The sequence below is a fragment of the Myotis yumanensis genome, unplaced genomic scaffold, assembly GCF_028538775.1.
Source record: "Myotis yumanensis isolate MYYU_CA2020_CCGP unplaced genomic scaffold, mMyoYum1.0.hap1 SCAF_4, whole genome shotgun sequence".
Lineage (NCBI taxonomy): Eukaryota > Metazoa > Chordata > Mammalia > Chiroptera > Vespertilionidae > Myotis > Myotis yumanensis.
Window position 1 is genome coordinate 43,934,827 of NW_027223755.1, and position 24,514 is coordinate 43,959,340.

At 39.1% G+C, this 24,514-nt stretch overlaps 1 protein-coding gene across 9 annotated transcripts in view; it reads right to left on the minus strand.

The window, feature by feature from the left end:
• SSBP2 (single stranded DNA binding protein 2) overlaps positions 1-23,911 on the minus strand; it is a 214,780-nt gene extending 190,869 nt beyond the window's left edge. For 4 of the 9 annotated variants that reach the window (XM_070412283.1, XM_070412281.1, XM_070412278.1 and 1 more), the window contains exon 1: positions 23,744-23,905. In XM_070412283.1, coding sequence (XP_070268384.1) covers positions 23,744-23,805 — 62 coding nt within the window. In that variant the 5' untranslated portion in view covers positions 23,806-23,905. Of the gene's footprint in view, positions 1-23,743 lie in introns of all 9 variants that reach the window. The other 5 variants (XM_070412282.1, XM_070412277.1, XM_070412274.1 and 2 more) reach the window with 3 other exon arrangements.
• Positions 23,912-24,514: the final 603 nt, after the last annotated feature.

Below are 24,514 nucleotides of genomic sequence, written 5' to 3' on the forward strand. Positions count from 1 at the left end.
TATGGAAGAGATCATCATCCAAGTTAGGAAATATCCTTTTCCTTTCCTTTAAGAACAATGAACCATTTATTTGTGGATAACTTGGTAGGTATAGTACCCAAAACTTTGCTTCTCCTTGTTGGTTCTGTGTAACTTGGGAGGGTGATAAGATAAAAGTCAAATTGAATTTTCTTGTAATACAACATTAATTTAAATGGAGAAATAAAAAGGTCTATCTTCAATTACCATGTCAGGAGAAAAAAAAGTTGCTGTATTAACTCTGCAGTGAATTGGAGCATTGGATTTCAAAGCCTTAAAATTAGCTTCAAAAGATAGTCATTGATTTGCTGTCTTATGTCTAATCGAGGTTATCTCTGATATCATCCACTTGTATGAATTAGAAAATGTTATTTTTTAGAAAACATTTTTTTAAATATATTTTTATTGATTTCAGAGAGATGGGAGAGAAACATCAATGATGAGAGAGAAATATTGATTGGCTGCCTCCTGCACGCCCCCTACTGGGGATCAAGCCGGCAACCCTAGCATGTGCCCTGACAGGGAATCAAACCATGAGCTCCTCGGTCATAGGTCGACTCTCAACCACTGAGCCACGCCAATCAAGAAGAAAATCTTAATAGTAAACCTTAAAATGCTACATCAAAAGTAGAATAATATACTCAATCATAATATTAATTTATTTAAGGAACTGAAATATGTAAAAAATGAATGACATGACATTAAACCATCTGCTTCTTCCATTTTTTTTCTTAATTCTTTTTTCTCAGTTTTTGAATATGAAACCTATAATTCCCTTTTTTTTTAAAGTAAAGTGGTAACCCATGACCCATTGTATGGATAAATACTTCAATAAATACATATTAAAAATTACTGGACTTTATGAAACAAAGTAATAATAATTTTACAGCCTGGAATCCAACACATGCAATAAATAGTAACACCAAAGCACTCTGTAAATTTATTCTTAGCATCTGGTAAATAATGTTTTTAAGATTTTAAATAAAATAGTTTGCTTTTATAGGTTCAACTTCCCATCAAAACTCTAGCAAGATTAAATGGAATCCATCAAACTTATTTTTTTGAACTAAACTCTGAATTATAATCTATCAGAAGAAATAATAATTTGCTTTTTTCCCCGTTTTGTTGCTTTTTATAAGAATCTCCCTTTTTATAGGTACAATAAATTACATATGCAAATAAATAAAAGGGAAATAAGCAATCTGAATGCTGCTTTTATATGGGACATAAAGCTTTGCACAGCCTGGTTACTTCTGAGTGGTTCCTATAGAAGAAATCCTAACGACAGATAAAATTGAGGTTTTTTGCAGATACTAAAATGGAGTATTTTATGCCCTTTCTAGAAAACATAAAAAAGACACCCCCTGGATAAGTGATCTCTTGTCATTTTAGAGAATTAGAAAACAGCACATTCAAGGCTCATTCAACTCCTGAATAATTCTTTCATCATTGCAAGGAAAATGGTCTTGAAAAGTAATTCTAAATCATAAGACTCTCCAACTTAGATAATTTCAAAATATTTAGATTGGTAAAATACTCTAGTAGACCTATTAATAGTGTAACCTTTGTTGTCAAAAAAATAAATCCGCCAATAATAGATACAGGTCTTATTAAGCTCATTTAAACATCAATCAGCAAGATAAAATACTGTCGGTCATCAACACGAAAAAAAAAAACAGGAAGGCCCAACAATCTCAGGATTCCAATAAATGGAAATATAACTTGAAAGTCAGCCAGAGAAGAGAACAAATCATATAACAATAAACAAATATAGTGGAAATACAGAGGGCTCCCATAACTTTCAAACATCAGAAAAATGAGTTGCCCTTAGTCATAGTAATTTATGGTGGTAGGGATCCCCATCAATACATCAACAGCTGGAAGAAAAGCGTCAGAAACACTCATTATAGCCACACAGGTAGAAACTCTTTAGACTTAACACTGAAGTACTCTTACTGATAAACTATATATTTCATATAATGTGAATTTATTATCATCTACCTAGATTAGATTATTTACTATCAAACAGGCCCAAGAATTGTCCATTATAGTCCTCCAACTTGTTGACAGATCATATCCGTTAGGAAATCTAAGAAATTATTAACACTAAATTTCACTGAATCCTTTGCTCTTCCTAAATTAACTCACCTTGATCTGGCCAAATGTCACAATTAGATAGTACTTGCCTGTAGCTATATAATTTAGGAAACTGCAAAATCTCTCATAAGCCTGTCATAATGGCTATTTTTGTCTAAGTAGGGCCCTGAACACTAAATAGTACTTATTTCAAGTTGTTACATTTCCATGCATTTAAAAAGGTATGAAATTACCCTGGCCTGCATGGCTCAGTGGCTACAGCATTAGCCTGCACACAGAAGGGTTGAGGGTTTGATTACAGTCAAGGGCACATACCTAGGTTGCAGGTTCAATCCTCAGCCCTGGTCATGTCTCCCGGGCTCATGCTGGAGACAACCAATCAATGTGTCTTCTCTCACATCAATGTTCCTCTCTCTGTGTCTCTCTCTCTCTGTCTCTCTCTGTCTCTCTCTGTCTCTCTCTCTCTCTCTCTCTCTCTCAGCTCTCCCTTCCTGCCTCCCTCCCTCCCTTTCACTCTCACTAAAAATCCATGGGAAAAATATCCTGGGATGAGGATTAACAACACAACAAGAAGATCTGAAACTAACCCTGCCTGAGTAGCTCAGTTGGTTAGAGCATCAACCCAATATGCCAAGATTGTGGGTTCAATTCCTGGTCAGGGCACATACAAGAATCAACCAATGCATAAATAAGTGGAATAATAAATCAATATTTCTCTCTCTCTCTAAAATCAATAAATTTTAAAAACCTACATTTTTTAAAAAGAGCCCTGGCTGTGTGGCTCATCTGGTTGGAGCCTCATCCTGTACAGTAAAAGGTTGTGGGTTCAATTCCAGGTCAAGGGAAATATCCAGGTTTCAGGTTCAATCCCTGGTGGGGATGCATACAGGATACAATCAATTGTTTCTCTCTCACATCCATGTTTCTCTGTCTCTTTCTTTCTCTCTCTTTCTCTCTCACCAATAAATATATCATATCCTTAGGCGACGATAAAAAAAACTGATATGAAACTATACCCTGTAAAAAGAAAGGAAATCTGAAAATTTTTCAAACATTATCAGTATTGCAATTTTGAAAAAATCAAATGTAACCACAGAGCCATCAGAAAATGTGCACATTATATCACCAATTCCTAAAGTAAATGGACAAAAGGATGCTTTTTTATTAGAATTTAGAGTTAAGACCCTTATTTTATTTGGTTTGTTAAAGCTACTTAAATGAGTTGATGGGTGATATGGAAAAGTAATAACAACCTATTTCTTTGACTTTTATAATTTTTAAAAATACATATATTTAAAAAGGTCATTGTTTACTTTAATTTGTTAGATCACTTCCATATTAATAACTAAGAAAAATGTTATAAAATAGACAACATAAAGTATCTCTAAGCAATCTTTAATATTTTAAAGGTCTGCAAACCTAAAATAATATATTTTTCATCTTGGTTTTTGTTTTCAGTTTGACACAAATATCTCCCTCCCTTGACTTCATTCTAAATGACAGTAGGCTACTATAAAATATACATAATTAGAATACATTCCAAAGCTCCTAGCCTTGCCAAGAAGACAAGCAAAATAGATAAGAAATATACCCATAATATAAACAAATCCTCAGTACACACCATATAGACAATGGCCAGCAATGGAAAATGGACTTACTAAGCCTCATGAATTTGTAAAATAGAAAGACTTTTCTATTTTTAAGAAGTATTTATATGGAAAACATTTAAAAATGGTATGATACTTAAGCAGTACCATCACTGCCTCTCCAATCAATAATTGGTTATTTTACAACTGATCTCAAGACCATTGCCCTTGAAAAAAATGTATACAGAATGCGCAGGCATGCCTGGTCATGAGATGCTGGTCTTTTTACTCTGATTCCAGACTTCAGGATAGCAAGGACCACATTTGCTTCGTTACTGTCAAGTACTCAGGTTGAGTAGATGCTCAGTGAATATTTTTAGGATCACCTAAAGCAAGGAGCTTAAGTGCTGGAGATTGCCTAAATCAGGAGAAGCTAGGTCATTGCAATCACTGCTTCTCCAGATGGACCTGCAACTCTAGCTGCACATGAGGCTCGGGAAGACAGTTTGTGCACATCTGAGCCTGTTACTCTGCCTGGTGCCCATGAGCTCCAGAATGAAGTTCACTCACCTTAACTTGAACTGCATATGGTCACGATCTGGCCCTTTCCTACCTTTTCAGCTGCATTTTCTGATAGTCCCTGTACCTTCCTCGGCATGCCCATCATGGCCTGTACACAGGACTAGCCACTTAATGCACAGCCCCTCATTCAAAAATTATTAAGAATGACAAAGATAGATCACATGGTAGGACACAAAACAAGTCGCTACAAGTTCAAGAAGATTGAAATCATATCAAAAATCTTCTCAGATCACAGTGGAATAAAATTAGAAATCAACTACAGTAAAAACACCCCAAAACATTCAAACACATGGAGGCTAAATAGCATGTTTTTAAAGAATAAATGGGTTACCAACAAGATCGAGAAAGAAATCAAAAACTTCCTGGGAACAAATGAAAATTAACACACAACCCAAAAACTCTGGGACAGAGCAAAAGTAGTCCTGAGAAAAAAGAACAAAGTTGGAGGGATCACAATACCAGATATCAAGCTATATTACAAAGCCACTGTTCTAAAAACTGCCTGGTACTGGCACAAGAACAGACATATAGACCAATGGAACAGAACAGAGAACCCAGAAATCCATCTAAGCCATTATGCTCAATTAATATTTGACAAAGGTTGTGGGGAGCCAATATAGGGTTAAGCCTCGGACTGACCTGTTGGCAAAGTCCCAGCTTAGAGGGCACAGTCCTCTTAGCATAATTAGGCTTGACCTTATAACACTCCCTAGATCTTACCTGAGAAGCTAATGGGCTGAGGGAAGTGCAACAAGAACAAAAACAAGTGAAACTCACAAGAACAGTGTAAACAAGTGAAACTCACAAGAACAGTGTAACTTTGGTAACTACTACCTGGCTTACCTCTGACTATAAAAATAAAGGCTCAGCTTGCCTCAGGATCTTTTCTCTGTGGCCTCAGCCAGGCACAGGACGATCCAGAGACTGAAGAGAGCTAGAGAGTTCTGAACACTGTCTCCGTGTAAAACATTCTTCCCCGACTCTGTCCACACCTTTGGGAACCCCTGGATCGCTGGGGCTGGACCCCGGCAGAAGGTGGTAAGAGCATACAATGGAGTCAAGACAGTCTCTTCAATAAATGGTGTTGGAAAAATTGGTCAGATACATGCAAAAAAAAAATGAAACTAGACCACCAACTTATACCATATACAAAAATAAACTCAAAATGGATAAAGGACTTAAACGTAAGACAGGAAACCATAAAAATCTTAGAGAAATCCATAAGCAGCAAAATATCAGACATATTGTAGCAGTATCTTTATTGATACAACTCCTAGGACAATGGAAACTAAGGAAAAATTCATAAACAAATGGGACTACATCAAAATAAAAAGCTTCTGCACAACAAAACAAGAACGCCCACTGCATGGGAGAACATATTTGCCAATGTTATCTCCGATAAGGGTTTAATCTCCAATATTTACAGGGAACTCATACAACTTAACAAAAGGAAGATAAACAATCCAATCAAAAAATGGGCAAAGGACCTAAATAGACACTTTTCTAAAGAAGACATACAAAAGGCTGAGAGACATATGAAAACATGCTCAAAGTCACTCTTCATACGAGAGATGCAAATCAAAACGACGATGAGGTACCATCTCACACCTGTCAGAATGGCTATCATCAACAAACAAGTGCTGGCGAGGATGTAGAGAAAAAGGAACCCTCGTGCACTGCTGTTGGGAATGCAGACTGGTGCAGCCACTGTGGAGAACAGTATGGAGATTCCTCAAAAAATTAAAATGGAACTTCCATTTGACCCAGGAATCCCACTTCTGGGAACCTATCCCAAGAAGCCAGAAACACCAATCAGAAAGGATATATGCACCCCTATGTTCATAGCAGCACAATTTACCATAGCCAAGATTTGGAAACAGCCTAAGTGCCCATCAGCAGATGAGTGGATTAAAAACCGGTGGTACATCTACACAATGACTACGCTGCTGTAAAAAAGAAGGATTCTTACCACTTGTAATAGGACCTAGAGAGCATCATGCTAAGTGAAATAAGCCAGTGGGAGAAAGATAAATATCACATGATCTCCCTCATTGTGGAATATAACGAGCAACATAAACTGATGAACAAAAAGAGAGCCAAAGGAAAAAAATATTTTATAATATAATAGAAGTAATCCTGTTATTTGCAGATTTTTAATATTTGCTACAACTTTTGTGATATTATACTATGTTAGTACAGTTTTGGTAGTAATATATTTAAAATCTTTCTTTCTTGAAATATCCAGGTTTATTGCATGTAATATTATATTTAAAATAATTTTTCTTGAAATATTAATGTTTATTGCATGTAAATGGCTAATTATTTTGTATCTAAAATCTGGTAATTAATTTATTTTATATAATGTACATAAATAAATAAAATAAAATAAAAACCATTGCCCTTATTGGAAGATTTTTCAAATAAATGCCACTTTATTCAAGTTCCCAAGAGAAAAATCAAATTGACATGCACATGCTCCTCATTGTTGATTTGAAATGAATATAAGCATATTAAACTAATGATCAAATGAAAATACTTAACAAATTTTGCTTACCACAGCAACGGTTGCAAACTTTAGTTAATTCATCTCATGCTGGATGTTGCCAATTATATTAAATATATACTGACAAAAGTTAATTTATTGCCTTTTATGACTATGTAACAAAAAATAAATAATAACCGTGACCCTGTCAGTTACATTTCCAAGCTCTAATAAAACAGTCATGAGATTTATATAAAGGGCTAATATGCCATTAATAATGTTACATAGGACTCATTCTAACTTACACTTTAAAATGTTTTAATTCAAATGTACTTTTTAATAAATAATAAGAAATAGCTTCTACCATCTTCCAAAATCATCCCTCCCCAAATATACACACAACTAAAGCGCTGAGTTTCTGTTTCTAGAAAGGATGACATCTCTCTCTCTCCTAGACTTCTCCCAAGCACAAACTGTTTCCTATGCCCTGTCTACTTCTCTAGCAGGGTTTATCTTGCTCACTGCTTTATCTCCGTTGACTTATACAGTGCCTGGCAGAGTAAAATAAGCAAATGATTTTAAAAGTTGTTGTTTTTAAGCTTTTGTTTCTGAAGGAGGGATTTACTGGGAACTTGGAAAATGACAAATGTTCATAAATGTTATTTTGTGTTGCCTTCCCCCATCTTATTTAAAAGGGTATTTTTTAGTCAGGTGGTTTGATGTTTTTCTTTGTAAATAATATTAAAAAATTTACATACAGGTATGAATATAGAAACGCCGGAAATGTTTTATTATTATTTTTATTTTCATCACTTTACTTGTATTTTAAATTTTTTTACTTTGACTATTTATTAATTAAATAATAACTATTTTTAAGAACAGCTTTATAAACATGCAATCATACATTGCACATAGCAAAGTGTGTACTTCATACATTTTGAAATGTGTATACATCCATGAAACCATCATCACAATCATGATAGTGAACAAATCCATCACCTCCAAAGCTTTTGCAATCTCTCCTTCCCAACCCTTTCTAGCCCCTCCCACTATGCCTCCAAGCAACCACTGATCCTGCTTTCTGTTAACAAAAATTAGTTTGCACTTTCTAGAATCTATATATATAAAACCTTAATATGCTAAGCGTCCGACCATTTGGTCAACTGTTTGGTCAACCGCTCGGCCAGTTCCTATGACGCACACTGACCACCATGGGGCAGACACTCCGACTGATAGGTTAGCTTGCTGCTGGGATCCAGCAGATCGAGACTGGGTGAGACAGGCTGGACAAACCCTGGAACCCTCCTGCGGCCCCTCCCCAGCCTCTAAAATATTTCTTCTAATTAATTTCCTTTCAATGTGCATGAATTCATGCACCAGGCCTCTAGTTGTATATAAAGAGAATCAAACAGTATGTACTTTATAAAAAGTATTTTAAAGAGTAACATTCTGCACTATTAAGGGTTTTACTCAAGTATTCTCATTTATCCTTTCTATCAATTTAAAAAGTAGGAAGGAAATTTAGAGATACTCTACAGCAAGCATGTGAAACTCGCAGCCTACAGGCCACATGCAGCCCACAATAAATATTTTTGCAGCCCAGCCAATATAACAGTATGTAAGAAACGTTTTAATAAAAATTTCATAACTTAATTTTTACAATATCCTGTTATACATAATTATTAATGAACTACAACGTTCACTAATGACTGATTACTACAATCGTGTCGCATTCATTTCCCTTACGCGCCTTACACACAGGTGTACCATTTCTCTCCACTGATACTAGCAGCGAATATTTTAGCAGCCAATTGCCATGTCATTAGTCTTGTACTGACTTGTTTGGTGTGCACAACAGGAAATATTTTGCTTTTGGAGAACAAGAAAGATAGGTTTATTTGCGTTATGCTTATTAATTTGGGCAGTTATTCAGTGTCTGGTAAGTTAATGTTCAAGAAAAATATTTTTACTAAAATGTTCTATTATTTTATGTTAACGATTACTCATTTATTTCAGCCCTTTGTAATCAGCATGTCTCTATCGAAATAAACCTTCATTTCTATAAAAATTGAAGCTTTTGTTTTTTTGTGGCCCACATAAACTTAAGCCTTATTTGGCCCGTGTTAGCCTTTGAGTTTGACATGCTTGCTCTACAGGATGGAGTTAAAGTATGCTAACCAGGAGAGACTTTTAAAATACTTTCCGACCAGATTTTTGCTTTAAGTTATATGCTACTGATTGGTAGCCAGAGTAGACAGCTATTAAGCTTTTCAACTATTCCAAAGTCATTTCCCAATCATGATTTGAAAATGTCCCCTTTATCCCAATCTCCTATGAGTCATAAAAGTTTTTAAGAAACAATTGACAAAAGCTAGCAATGTAACCCCACCGAAGTATCTTACTTCATCCTAAAAATAATTTTTAAAAATTCAGTCACTTTCTAAGCTCATCTACTAAAGCTAAAACCACTTTACCTACTGCCTTCTTTTTCCCTTCCATGTCCCCTAGGCCGTGGTCAGCAAACTGCGGCTCGCGAGCCACATGCGGCTTTTTGGCCACTTGAGTGTGGCTCTTCCTAAGCCTTAGGAGTATCCTAATTAAGTTAATAACAATGTACCTACCTATATAGTTTAAGTTTAAAAAATTTGTCTCTCAAAAGAAATTTCAATCGTTGTACTGTTGACATTTGGCTCTGTTGACTAATGAGTTTGCCGACCACTGCTGAGAGCATTCCAATACTGTCATCTTTAATTTTTTTAAAAAAAGGTTCAAAGTAATTGACAAAACCTCTTTACAAGAGAATAAAACCAAACAGTGTTTCCCAACTAATGCTCCACCTCATTCAAAATTACCCAAGTAAAAAATCTACTAGTATGTCCTCTTCCGGCTAGGAGGATATAGTTGGTCTTCTCTCAATGCTTTTTTCCCAAGTGGAGGCTGTCCTCATTTGATGTCTCCTCTTCCTTGCCTGATAGCCAACTCCAGAAAGCACTGCATGTTAGCTTGGGTCCATGCCACTGAAACTGTCCTCCCTATGGTCACAGATGATCTCTTAGTCTAAAAAGTCCCCTTCCTTGACTTCTGTTATGCCAATCCCCTTACAAGTTTCCTTCATATCTCCCTAGTGTTCCTTTTCAGTCTCAATCTCAAATTCTTCTTCCATCAACCCCTTAAGTATTCCTCAAAATCCCATCTTTATCTCTTCACACTTTCTCCCTTGACATTCATTCCCATAAAGACGACTTCACTCCCATCTCAGGGCTTCAAACGATAGACAAACAAAGAAAAGTGGGCCATATATAATGAGTAAAACAAATTAACTAATCTATGCTGCTTAAAGTTGGGGAGGTAGGAAGGCATAGCATGTGTGCAGCTTCTGCAGTGTTGGTAATGTTATTTTTCTTGATGTGGGTGCTTGGTTACACTGGTGTGTTCAGTTAGTGAAAATTCAGTCTATAGACTTAGGATATGTATACTTTTCTATATAAATGTCATACTTTAATAAAGTTATTTTTTATGTTAGGATTCTTTGATTTTTTTTAATCCTCACTCAAGGATATTTTTTCATTGATTTTTAGAGAGAGGAAGGTAGAGAGAAAGAAACATTGATGTGAGAGAGAACATCAACTGATTGCCTCCATCCATGCCCCAACCAGGGAAGGAACCTGCCACCTTTCAGTGTATGGAACGATGCTCCAACCAACAGAGCCACACTGACCAGGGCAAGTTATTTTTTTAAAAAGGGAGAAAGAATGAGCTAAACCTCAGTTCACATTCCAGGTCTGACATGTGTTACTTGGCCAAGTTACTTATCCTATTAAAGCTCTCATTTTCTCATCATTAAAATTGAGCCGATATCATTAAAATGCAGATGATAACAGCTACTTCACAGCACTGTAAAGAGTAAAGTAACTTACAAACAAGGTGCCTGGCACACAGGTACCTTATGCTTACAAATATTGTATCTCTTCCCCTTTCCTTCTCAATCCTGTTCCAGCCTAGACACACTTCCCTACACCCCAGTTTAAAAACCACATATCCAATTTCCTCCCAAGGTGCTCCATCTCTAGGTCTGAGTGGCACCTCAAACTGAACTCACCTTCCTCCTTACGCCCCTCTGTCCTTCCTCTGTAGTCCCTTGAAGCCCATGACTGAAACTTCTACCCACAATTACAGCCATCTTAGAAAGCCTGATTTTCACATTTAGCCTACCAAGTCCTATGTACTCTACATCCTAAGATATCCCCTGGGCTGCCAGTGGTGTAGAAAAATGATATATTACTACAGTAGCTTACTTATTACAATAGCTTCCTAGCATATCTGTCTCCCCCTTTACCCCAACCTCCAAATTACTTCCAGAATGATTTTTCTAAACTGCACCTCAGAAGATGTCACTTTTCTGCTTAAAATTACTTATCCCCCAGGTCACTCAAGGTTATTCTTAAAATAGTTCCTATTTAATTTGCCAGATTTATTCCTTACAGCACATCCAGCCATACCAACTTTCTTGCAGTTCACCATATATGCCATACTCTTTAATGCATCCGTGTGTCTGTATTTTTCTCTCCTAGAATATTCTTTACTTGCACCCTACCAAATTCGGCTAATTCGTATTCCTTATTTAATAAATATCCTCTTAGAAATAGCTCCTGAGACTACTGTAGCCCTAGGCTGGATTCAATACCCCTTTTCACCACTCCCACAGCACTTTTTGCATATCATTATAGTGCTTTGTTAGCCAGTGTGATAATCACTGGTAGTGAGCCCCTTCTGGATAGTGAGCTCCTGATGGGCAGAGACTGCTGTGTTATTCATATCTCAGCTCAAGAGGACTCAACAGAGGCAAAACATAAGAGAGACAGTTAATATTTCTTAAACAAATAAAGGAATAAGAAGACAGCAGAAAGCAGAAGGAATATTATCCCCACCTCATAAAATGCATACAAATTTATATTATCATTAAACTAGAGGCCCGGTGTTTGAATTCATGCACAGGTGGGGTCCCTCGGCCTGGCCGGTGATCAGGGCTGATCGGGGCTGTCTCACCCAGTCCCAAGGGGCCTGCCGGCCAGGGGGAGGGACCACAGGAGGTTGGCTGTGGGAGCGCACTGACCACCAGGGGGCAGCTCCTGCATTAAACGTCTGCCCCCTGTTGGTCAGTGCACGTCATAGCTGCTGGCTGGTCATCCAGTTGTCATGGTCACTTAGGCTTTTATATATATAGTTAAGTGGGTTTTAAAACTAATTTTAAATGCTATTTTGACAAAACCAACTTAAAAACTCTATTTTCTCAGGCCATTCAATACAAAGAAGTAGAAGATTTGGTTTCGAATTTTTTAAACATTAAAAAAATTTTTCCTATATATTCTCCACTGGCCCTGCCATATCTACTCCCTACCATTCTGCCCTGCTCAGACCTGGGAGGCTGATCTGCAGCTACAGAGTATGTCATCCTGGCTCCCTTGCCCTCTGGCTCCTAGTTGGGTTCTACAGAAAGGAGGCTTCAGCTGATGTGTGGGCAGGAAAAGAAAGAAGATCCCTTCCTTGCTAGGCCTCCAGCCTCTGTTCACAGTGAGTTTCACAGTATCTGTGGTCCTCTTCATAAAACCACAGCCCCAGGAGGGTGACATTTCTGCAATGACCACAGTGCTCACTGGATCCTGATTAACTGCTCTCTGCCTTTTCTCCTGCAGATCTACGGCAGGTAACTCTTCCCTTGATGCTAATTCCTGAGTGTTCCTCCATCCCTTGTTGGTTTTCATCCTGCACATACCTTTATTAAACTCTCTCCAACTATCCTTTTAAGGAAGCTATCTTGCTGAGCATCTAATACACAGAAACACTTTGTCAACTAGCAGCATTGTTGCCAGTGCTTGCTATATGATCTTGTTAATATCCCCATCTCAGCCTTTAATGTTTTAATAAAAACATGCCTATACCCTAATCTTTCTAGCCCTAAATTTATACATACATCCAACTCACCTGCATAACTGAACTAGTACCAATTTGAATTCAAAATGAATTAGTAACTCATTCCCCAGGTTAAACTACTTGCAAATTATTCCTAATATATACACACAAACACGTGTGTGTGTGTGTGTGTGTGTGTGTGTGTGTGCGCCTATGTGTATATAATGTATTTTATGGTAAGAAACCTTACTCAGGATTTTCCACTACTATATTTCTAAATAAAAAAATAATATCTATTTAATTCAGGGTTTTAAAATGCATATTGAAATACCTTTAATAGCTTCCTAATAGCTATTGCTTAAATGCACTGATAAAGTATAATTATCACATAATTTCAATCCAATTATAAACAACAAATGGCATGTGATGAATGAAAAAATAAAACTAAGGAGTTGTTTCTATTTTTTTCTAGTAGTCAGTACTACAGAAATGACTATGTAATAGATTCAATATGGTTATACTATTGCTCATGGACCACATGGAACTTCCCAGATGCCCTAGTCCAAAAACAAATAAACAAAAAAACAATAGGCCATATGTTGGTTGGGAGAGACAATACTTAGAGGAGACTCATAATTAGAGGAGAAAGTTTTTTCCCTAGACATTATACATTCCTATTCTTTTTATTTCTGACTCTAAAATTCACCAACTGAAGTAATGTATGTCAGATAATTTTGCCTCTAGATACAGAAAGAAGGAAAAAACAGCTCTACCTGAAATGATAATCTAAGCTCCTATCTGACAAACATTACATCCAAGTTCTTAAATCCAGCTAAAGAATTTGGAGCTATTTGTGGAGCATTTTTGGTTGCTGTTATTCTGCCCAACTTATTAGCAGCTGTACATGTTTTCCTTAACCTTTTTCCTTAACCTCTCTCTTTTCTATTGCCTTCCCCCCCAATTAAAAATGGAACTATCCACGCATTCCCTTCCCACTCCCCAGCCTCACAACTCCCATTGTTTTTATCCCACAATAAGCAATGAAATACACTGAGGCAAGACAGTTTAAATGAGCAATGGAGCCATATGAAGTTGCTAGAGAGATTAAGAAAAGAAGCCGAACACAAAAAGGCAAACACTGTTATAAGTCCATTTATACAAGGTATCTAGAGTAGTCAAATTTATTGTGACAGAAGCTAGCATGATGGTTGCCACGGGCTTGGGAAAGGGGAAATGGCGAGTTATTATTTAATGGATAAAGAGTTTCAGTTTGGGAAGATGAAAAAGTTCTATAGATAGATGGGGATGGTTGCACAATAATGTGAATGTACATAATGCCACTGAAATGTATACCTAAAAATGGTTTAAATGATAAATATTACGTTATATATATTTTACCATTACAAAAACAAAAAAAAGAATATTCTATCAATAATCCATATCAAGAGACTTTCCTTTCTATATTGGAAACAGGTACAAAAGGGAAAAAAATCCTTTCCTTTCCCTACCCTTATCCCAGCTCTCCAAACTGAAGCTAATTGGTAAGAAATAGAGAATAGTTCATTGATCAAAATTAGCCTGAGCCTTCACAAATTTGAAATCCCAACTACCCCAAATCCCAAACCAATTAACTTATATAACAGAAGCACAAGGATTTTGAACAAAAATCAGACTTTATTTATGATATAGCATATTTGGAGTTAAGTAATTGTATAGACTTGTGCTTAACGCACACTATAGCAATACTTTCTATTTAATCCAAGTATTGGTACAAACTTTTAACTACCATTGAATTCATGATTCTGCCTACTTAAGATATATATTCATGAATCTCTCATTTTAAAAGAGGCAGCTGTACTATAATGAAAGAAACACTGAACTTGGAACCGAAAATAATCTCAGTATGATTCAGCTCTGCCACATAGTATCTCTAGCACCCTCTCTGGGTAAATCTATTTCCAGTTATAAATCTCAGTAGTCAATTTTTACCTACCTCACAAAATCAAATAAATCTTGAAACTATAAAGTACAATTTCACTATTAAATTTGTTAAAAGAAGATTATTCTAATACAAGTTTATATTAAAACTAGAGGCCCGGTGCACGAATTCATGCACCAGTGGGGTCCCTTGGCCTGGCCTGCGGGATTGGGCCAAAACCACCTCTCCAACATCCCCCAAGGGGTCCTGGATTTCGAGAGGGTGCAGGCCAGGCCAAGGGACCCCACTGGTGCACGATCGGGGTGCGGAGGGACACAGGAGGTTGGCCGGCCAGGGAGGGACCACGGGAGGGCTCCAGGGCATGTCCAGCCCATCTTGCTCAGTCCCAATTGGCTGGACCCCAGCAGCAAGCTAACCTACCAGTCGGAGCATTTGCCCCCTGGTGGTCAGTGCATGTCATAGCGAGCGGTTGAGCAGCCTTAGCATATCATTAGCATATTACACTTTGGTTGAACAGACGACCAGACACTTAGCATATTAGGCTTTTATTATATAGGATATACACATATTTCATAGTACAACAATTAGGTAATCTGTTATCCTAAAATTCACAGGAAGACTACTAAGTGCCTATATTACAGAAAACACTTCTTAGAGATTATACATTAATTCTGGTACCAAATATTAGAAATACTGGGGAGAAATGAGCTACATATAGTGATACCCTGTTGTGAATCCTCAATTCACTTATTCCACAAATACCTAATCTGAATTCCAAGCACTATGATAATCAGTGGGAATATACTGGAGAAGACAACACTATGGTTCTTGTCCTCAGGGAGCTTCCAATCTAATTGGGAAATAAGACATTAAAAGATCACACCATTAATTAATATATGATAGATATGACAAAAGGAAGAGTAGAGCTTGCTGTGAAAGCACACAGTTAGAGTCTCTAATCCAGTTTGGGAAATTTTATGCCAGTTGTACCAACCTTTGTGAACCCAATAGGCTTTAAGTGTTCAATAAATCTTACCTATTTCTATAGCCAACATTATTATAAAACCCACATGTCCCACTGTTCTAGTTAGGAACAACTTTATCTCCAGGGTTTGGGAGATAAGAGATAGTCAACCTTATTATCTAGGAAAACCTAGGTACACTAGACCCATCACCCAATTCCTCAGTAAAAACCAAAACCAGGCCCCAGGAAATACAGCTTCACATTCCAAACTTGATTCATACAGTATTTTATATATACCTGAGCAATTATGCTGATGCTGAGAGGCTTCCTCAATGGTACTTTAAACCTGCCTGAAATGCTTTAACCCCAAATCTTCTCATGATTGATTCTTTCAATATTACTCAGGGTTCTGCCTAAATGGTTCCTTCTCTAAGAACCTTCCCCTGACGACCTAGCCTCCCAGTCACTCTTTAAATTACATCACCCTACCTCATTACTTTTACAGTACTTATGACTATCTGAAATTGCCTACTACATTTATTTACTTATTATATGTTTCTCCTTGAAATTTGAAAATAAGTTTCATTAAAGCAGGGACTCATTTTATTCTCAACATATCCTCAAGATACATCTTCTTGCCAAATAGCCCCAGTTTTGTTCAGGTACCTCAGGTACAAGGGAGCAATGTTTCCAGCCCAGAGGATGAAGGATGACTGATTGAAACCAATTATGTAACCTTTTGCTGATAATTGGTTTAGGGGAGGGAATGGCAGTTCTCTTCAATAAGGCGTAAGAAGATATCTGCTAAGCAACTTCAAGAAAAGGTTTACCTTGCCGATTACGAAACATGAAGAAGGAAGAACCTTGCTCTTCTCCCTGCCTTTATGCTTGGTTGTATGAGAACATGATGCTGGGAATCTGATGCAGGGATGTGGGTTGCATTCCTGAGAGGGAAACCATGAGGACAGCAGAGAAGCTTATCCTGAACCCTGGATGTACTTGATTCACTGAATCAACTAGGAAACTACCTCTTCCAAGCATCCTGTTATGTGAGATTTATTTTTAGATCCTGATCAATTAAGCCATTTTCTATCTCCTGACTTGATACCTGCAGCCAAAAACATCATAAACTCTTAAGCCTCAGTTTTTTTTCTGTAACATTAACAGAAAATAGTACCTATGGTCTAGTGGATTCTTAAGGGGATTAAGTGAAACAATGCAAGTAAAGGCCAAATACAAACAAAATATTCAAATAACGTTGTTATTGTTACTGTTAAACAATAACCTTCTATGACAAAACTCCACAAGCTCTTTATGCAGTAGTTAGAATTTTGTTATTTTACAGAAAACATTCATTTTAATCCTGTTTAAATAAAATCATTTAAAAAATAATACATTTACCTGGATTTCTTCTATCAGTAGCTCTTGGTTCTTTCTCAAATTTGAAGTAGATAAAAAAAAAGGAGAACCAAGGCAAATATCAGATCACTAATGAAAAAATAACCATATGAACATCAGGGGAGAGGCTGTTTTTAGCATCAACTCCTCTCTTAACTTACATGGACAGAGCCATATATAAATTTTCATCTTACTTTCATAAATATTCCATCACTGTTTTAATATGGCTTACATTATATTAATAAAAAATGAAAACTATTTTAGTAATTAAAACTATACTATATTAATACCTACAATTACAAAAAATATTTTAAAGCAGAAAAAAAGAGCAACTGTTACATTTCATTTCTATATTGTTTTCTGTGCCAAACTACTTACTTGATATGCCATGAAGAAAAATTAATACTGAAGACCAAAATTGGAGACCTCCAGGTCATTGGTTCAAGCTCACTCCAGCTAAATTGTGATTTAAGATGCTATAATGGTTCATTATTGTCAGAAAGCTGTTTACAGTTCTACATAACCTAGAATAATCAAAATTCTTAAAGTACAATGTGAGGGTTGTTCTGTCATTATTAAAGAAGAGACAAAGAAGAAGGAACAAATATTAAATCCTCCATTGGCCCTAGCCGGTTTGGCTCAATGAATAGAGCATCGGCCTGGGGACTGAAGGGTCCCAGGTTCGATTCAGGTCAAGGGCATGTACCTCAGTTGCAGGCTCCGGCCCCTGAGCCTGAAGAGGCAATAAAACCAATTGATATGTCTCTCATATGGATGTTTCTCTCTCTCTCTGACTCTCCCCCTTCCTTCCATTCTATCAATGGAAAAAAATCCTCAGTTGAGGATTAACAAAATCCTCCATTGCACTGGAACTGCCCAGGGTCTTCTGAGTACAGATAAATTTTGGTCCTGTCAATATTACAAAAACATTATTAGTTTTACTTTTCTAAATATTTAACTATTAACCAACTCTGACAAAAACTGTGTTACCTATTATGACCAACCATAAATTTGGGCAGCTGCAGGACTATGAAAAAAGTTGCCTGGAAAAACTCTTTTTTTCCCTGGGTGAACCATTTTTCACCCATTTTTCAATGTTCTCACACAATAAATATAGTTTAAGAAAAGTAAAAATAGCCTTTACTATTTCTCTAACATTACAGAAAATGAGTGGACCACCCTTCAGATCACTTTTTGTAGACTATATGGGTTTTGCTATAATAGTCAAATAAATCACACAGTCCTACTCATGTTGTTATAGACATATGTTAACAAAACCTTACATGATCAATGATGCATATGTAAAATATATAAAAAATCTGATAAGCAAAATTTAAAATCTAAATTTAACCACTGACTTTTTAATTCCAAACTCTCTTCAGATATATCCTCCAATATATCTTATTCTATTGCTCCAATGCTACTTTAAATCCTTCCTTGGGGAAACAATAAGTTACTAATAAAAGTAATATTTCAGCATATATTTACAAAGGCTCACGTATTACTAACATGTCACTAGCATGCAAATATTTCATATAATTTCCATCCATTATCAAAGCAATAACAGAGAATATTCACAATAGTACACAATAGTAGAGAATATTCCCATGTACTCCACAATAAAATTATAATTATCTTCAATGCATATTTTTAAGTTATATATTCCCAGCAGCAGTATCATATCTTTTCAACCTAGTACATTAATCCTCAATGCTATGTACCAACATTAACATAACAGTTATGAGCCCTATGGAAGAAAGAAGATTCTAAATTCAAAGTATATTTTTCCCAAATTTTACTTCCAACTCTAAACTGTTGGGGTGATGTTAATAAACTGCAATCTATGTATTCCACTGCCAGCCCCAAATTGTATGTTTTAATTTCAAAACAAAATAATTCTATTTTCTAGGAGTAAGTGAAGATGAAAGGACACATTTGGTCTACTACTGCAGAGCAACTAAAATTTACTGATTTATTTTCATCCGGAATTGGTTTTATAGGGCAAACTAGCGCTAAAGTGTGGGAATAAACCTCTCTTTTTTTATTTTTTTACTTTTTTGTAAAAATACATTACAATATTAACCCCTTTCCTAAGAGTCAAGATAAATACCCAGATAAAGAATGCTAGGATTTAACTCTTAACATCTTACACATTCTCTTTTCTTAGGTTTGTTCCTTCAAAAACTCTTTGGGGGCGGGGGATACTTCTAAAATAGTAAAAGAGAGCAATTCAAAGAAAAACTCTCACAACCAAGATGACATATTAGATCAAAGTTGTTTAGCATTTTGGAGAAAATATCCTCCATTGCACTGGAATTATCCTAGAAGAAAAAATCTGAATAAACAAAAAGTCTTCATTATCTAGGCTTCCAACTTTTACCCCTAAAAATTCTGTGCCTTCCCAAACCACATATACATCTGCCATCCATCAAAATGAAGGGAATAAGGATCAGGGTTAACCAATGGTTAAGTCTGCACATCTGATCAAATCTTTAAAATCTCTTATATCTGATTATGTAATGCTGTTCCCTAAATCTATAGCATCCTACCCTAGATCAGGAAGCCAATCTGGTATACAGAAAAAAAAAAATGTATCTTTCAGTTTCAACCACAGGTTCTAAAATTAAAGAAATCTTTGTTAGAAACCCAGGTAAAGAGCAAGTTACTTTTCTTTTTTCTTTAATGGAGAAAAAAATCACTATCTTGCATAATTGTTGGGAGAACTGGAGAAAATATACATAAAGCACTGACCACAGTAGCTGGCATGTAGAATGACAAGTATTAATTATTGTTTTGCCTTTATTGGCTATTTTTGAAATACAATTAAGCTACAGAATGTGGAACTCAAACTTTTAAAGTCCTTATTTTGGAGGTCATTTTGGAGGTCAAAAGATTTTTTCACATTGTAAAAAATTCCTTTGAGTCTAATATCTTCATTTATTCAAATATTTATTTGGTGCTGACATATGAAGGCACTACCCTGAATATCAAGGATACCTCAGAGAAGAAATTTGAATTATCATCCCTTGCCCTCAAGAAACTTACATTTTAGAGGAGACTAGACATTAAACAACCAATTATATAATTACTTAATCACAATTGTGTCTGTGCTAAAAAAAAAAAAAAAAAATAGGGAGAAATAACCTAACAAGATCAGAATTTAAATTTCTACGCAAATATCCCACCTCCCTCCAAGGATTCTCAATCATTCCCTCTATAATTAAACCTAATCCAAACCTTTGTATAGACTTGATCTGTCTGGTTTTTAAAACAATAAAATAAGTAATTAACTTGACTGGCCATTTTTTAAGTTTATTTTCTAATTATAGTTGACTTACAATATTATATAAGTTTCAGGTGTACAACATTGTAATTAAACATTTATATACCTTATGCAGTGATCCCTCCATAAGTCTAGTAATCTCCTGTTACCTTACATAGTTATTATGATATTACTGACTATATTCCCAATGCCATTTTTATGTTCAGAACTGTATACTAAAATTATTAAAAAATATGTAAAACCTATAAGTTAATTTCAAATATTCCAATGGTGACTTCTTAGTGAAAGAGAAAGCAAAGATATAATAACACAGGTAAGCACTTGTCAGCTACCTTGTTACTTGGTGTTTAGTTTGGTAGATCTGACAAGTGCTAACAAGATCTGAATTCTTGTTGGAAAACACATTTTTTGATAGATTATAAAACTACTATATTTAGTTTATGTGCATACCACTATTCATAATGACTCCTTTTTCAGAATGTTTTTATTAAAATAAAATAAATATTTATGTATTTATTACTGAAAAACAAATTACTTCTATGATTTTTAAGATCAGAACAATTCTAATTTGCTTACTAAAAGAGTATTTTTTTGCTCAGGTACCTTTTTAATCTGCCACCTTAAAAAAGTTTGTCTAGCCCAGCTGGTGTGGCTCAGTGGTTGAGCATCGACCTATGAACCAGGAGGTCATAGTTCAATTCTAGTCAAGGCACATGCCCAGGTTGTGGGCTCCATCCCCAGTAGAGGGTTGCTGGAGTGGGCCAATGAATGTTTCTATCTCTCTCTCCATCTCCCTTCCTCTCTGAAATCAATAAGAAATATATTTAAAATTTTTTTTGTTTTAAATCTGGTGACATCCATTTCAAAGACAACTCAAGATTCCTATCTTCAGAAGTTAGTACACTGTTGCAGAATAGTGCCATGAATATCCCAAGTAAATATGATGGGGAAACTGAGCAATCAGATCAACTCTCCCACCAAAATGTAAATTAGTTTATTCTGTTAAATAAAATCTACCTCAGTATTTGTCTTAGATTCAAACAATACTCATCTAGAAATTAATGCAACAATTAACGCAGAACAGCAATTGTCAATGTTCCAAAAGTGGCCTCTTCACCTATATTTAGTTCATAAGGAGAGCCAGTCTAGGTTCCTGATGCCAATTACAATGAATGGAAGACATATATTTAAATCTAACAGCACCATCTAGCAGAACTTCCACTACTTTGCTTACAAGAAAGAGTAGATGTTACTTGGTGTTCAGTTTTGTAGATCTGACAGCAAAAGTGGCAATTATTTGTTTTCATGAAAGAATCACAGAATTAGAACTACAAAGGACCAGACACACCAGGTCCAACTTTCTCATTAAGTATCTCAGATACTTTTTTTTTTAACAATTTAAAAAGTTATCAGGATACAGATTAAATTCAGCCATTCCTGGGAATCCAACTAAAATTTAAAATTACTTTTGTTCTCAAATTCAACCACCCTCCAAGTAAGTAAGATTTTACATCAACATATTTCAATTGCTTCAATCCCATATGCTCTGTAATCATTAAAACATCCTCCTCTAACGGCTTTTATTTTATCAGACATATTACAACCAAATGATTAATGCACACAAATTAGGCTGTTTCAAAACTTTGATTCCAGTAACTGCTGTTTCTAAACCAGGCTATGATGCTGTCTGTTCTACATTCCTTGTCACAGCAATAAGATCCTGAACGTACCTCCTCAGAAAATACCATGGGGAAGACAAACAACAACAAAACCCAGCATCTCTGCGTTAATTTTTTGTTGTTTTGCTACATCAAGGCCTGCCACCCCTAAATCCCATGGGGATTGTGTGTGCCGCTGCCAACACGAAGATGAGGAAATGTTCCCATCCCCAGGGCACAAGAAACTTTCAGGGAGAAGGCTGTATCCACTGCCTAAAGCAAACAGGGAAACCTGCGCCTTCGCCTGTTATTGACGCAGCTATTTCCGTGCGCAAGGTAACCCAAGTAGCTTTGGGGAGATGGTCTCAGACTTTTCCCCAGGCTGGACCCCCTGGGGAAGGGAGAGAGCACATTCAGTGGCAAGGTAAGCCTCGCCCTCGGAGTGGAAGTGGTTACCGGGCACCGAGGATCTGCTGCACACACACACAAAACAGAGGGGTTCTTCCTCAGTGGTCACAGTCACTATTCGCTCTCATTTTTAGCAACAACCCAATCACCGTTACAAGTGCAGGCGAAGAGCAGCAGGCAGCCCAGCCTAGCGTTGTGCCGCGACGGTGGCACCCCGGGCCAAGGGGCGCTTTTCTCGCCCGCCTCCTCTGGGCTCCCACCGAAGTTAACACCTGTATCTCCGCCTCACCCAGCTCCACAACTCCTCCCCACGCCTGCTCTTCCCCCTTCCCCGAAAACCCCGTTTCGGACCAGGGCCCCCTTCCCAGCGCAGACAACCCTTCGCGCGCCGCCGGCCGCAGCTCACACAACACCCCCTCCGCGCTCCCCACGACCACCGCCCCGCCCGCCGCCCGGGCAGCCGCAGTCCCCAGATCTGCGGGAAGCAGCAAGTCTCCCAGAAAAGTTCGCCAGCAGCCGCCAGTGGAGTTCGCCCGTGGAGGCGGCTGCGAGAGGCAGGAGAGCAAGCCGGCTCCAGCAGATCCCGCTCATCGCCAGCACACTTTTCCTCCCCGGGAACTCGGTCCTTCGCGGACTTCCAAACTTCGTCGGCTCCCCGGGCGCCCACCGCCCTCGCCCCCGCCCCGGCTCAGAGAGGGGCGGCAGCGGCGAGCGCCGCGTCCCGCCCGGGGCCGCGGAAAGCCCCCACGCCCACCAGACGACCCACACCCGCACACGCCCTCCGCGCCCCGAGCGCGTCTCCGCGCCCCGCGGGGCCCCGCTCGGCCGCTCCGCGCCAGGCTTCCGCCCGCCGCGCGCCCGGCACCGCCGCCCTCGTCTCGCCCGGCACTCCCAGCCCAGAACCCCGGCGCCCGAGCCCCCGCGGCGGTGCCCCTCGCTCTGTCCGCCCGACCCCAGCCCGCCCCTCCATACACCCACGATCCCCACCACGCGCCCTACTCCAAGCAGCTGCCCCCTCCCGCCTTCCCCGCGACCCCCGGCGGCTCTCCGGATCGCTGTAGCCCCGGACCACAGCTCTAAAGTTACTTTGTAAGGAGGTGAACCCACGGGTTATTTCCCTCGATCACCCAAACAAGTTTCCATCCTCGCCACCAGCACTGCCGCCGCCCCCCAACACACTCCCTCCCTCCCACCCGCAGCCCCCCACGGCCGCCGCCCCGAGAGAGCACCTTAGGAGACAGCCGCTCCCCGCACCGCGCGCCCCCAGATCGCGTCCCCCTCCCCCTGCCAGCCCACCCCCGGCTCTCCCCAGGCGGAGAGTGTCTGTGTGTCTGTATGTCTCCAAGAGAGTGCGCGAGTGCGTGCATGTGTGTGCGCGCGTGTGCAGGCGGAGGTGGGTGAGGAGCGGAGACACTTACTTCTCCCGGGCCTGGCTGTCGGACGGGACGGCGCTGCTGTTACTCTTGCCTTTGCCGTACATGCTTGTGCCGAGAGCAGCTCCCACTGTCACGCACCTGTCAACCCATCACAGCCTCCTCGGGAACAGCCCCGTCCCCATGGCGACCCACGCAGCCACCCCCACTATTGGCCGCTCCACGCCAAAGCTCCGCCCCCTTCGCCCAGGCAACGCGCGAGACTGACAGACCTCCTCCTCCCTCCGGCCTTCCCTTGCGCGCGGCAGCCGCTACAGCCAGAGAGGCAGTCTCCTCCCTCCTCCCCTCCCTCCCGGGCTCCCTCCCTCCTTCCCTCTCCGCCGCCTCCCTCCTCCCGTTCTCCTTCCCCCCTCCCCCCGCCGAACCCCGGCGCAAGGGGGGAATTAGAAACTGCTCTAGAAGGATTTTAAACAACTGGCTGTTCTCTCCGCCGCCGTCCCGCCCCCCGCGCCGCCCGCGCTCGGCTCCTCACTGGAGAGAAGGCGCCGGGAGGAGGGGAAAGTGCGGCCTGGAGTTTCTGGCCGGAGCCGGCGGAGCTGCAGCCTTGGCGGCCCCAGACTTCGGGGCGCCGGCCGAGTACACCGGCAGACCCACGGCCCCAGCCGTCCTTGGGGGCCCCCGCCAGCCTCTCTCCCGCTCCTCTCCTGTTGATGACCGGGCGCCCGTCCCCAGCATTGATCTCGGCCGCCCCCAACCTCCTCCCCGGGGTGTCGCCCCCGCCCCGCTCCCCGAGGGCCGGCTGGCGAGGGCTGCACG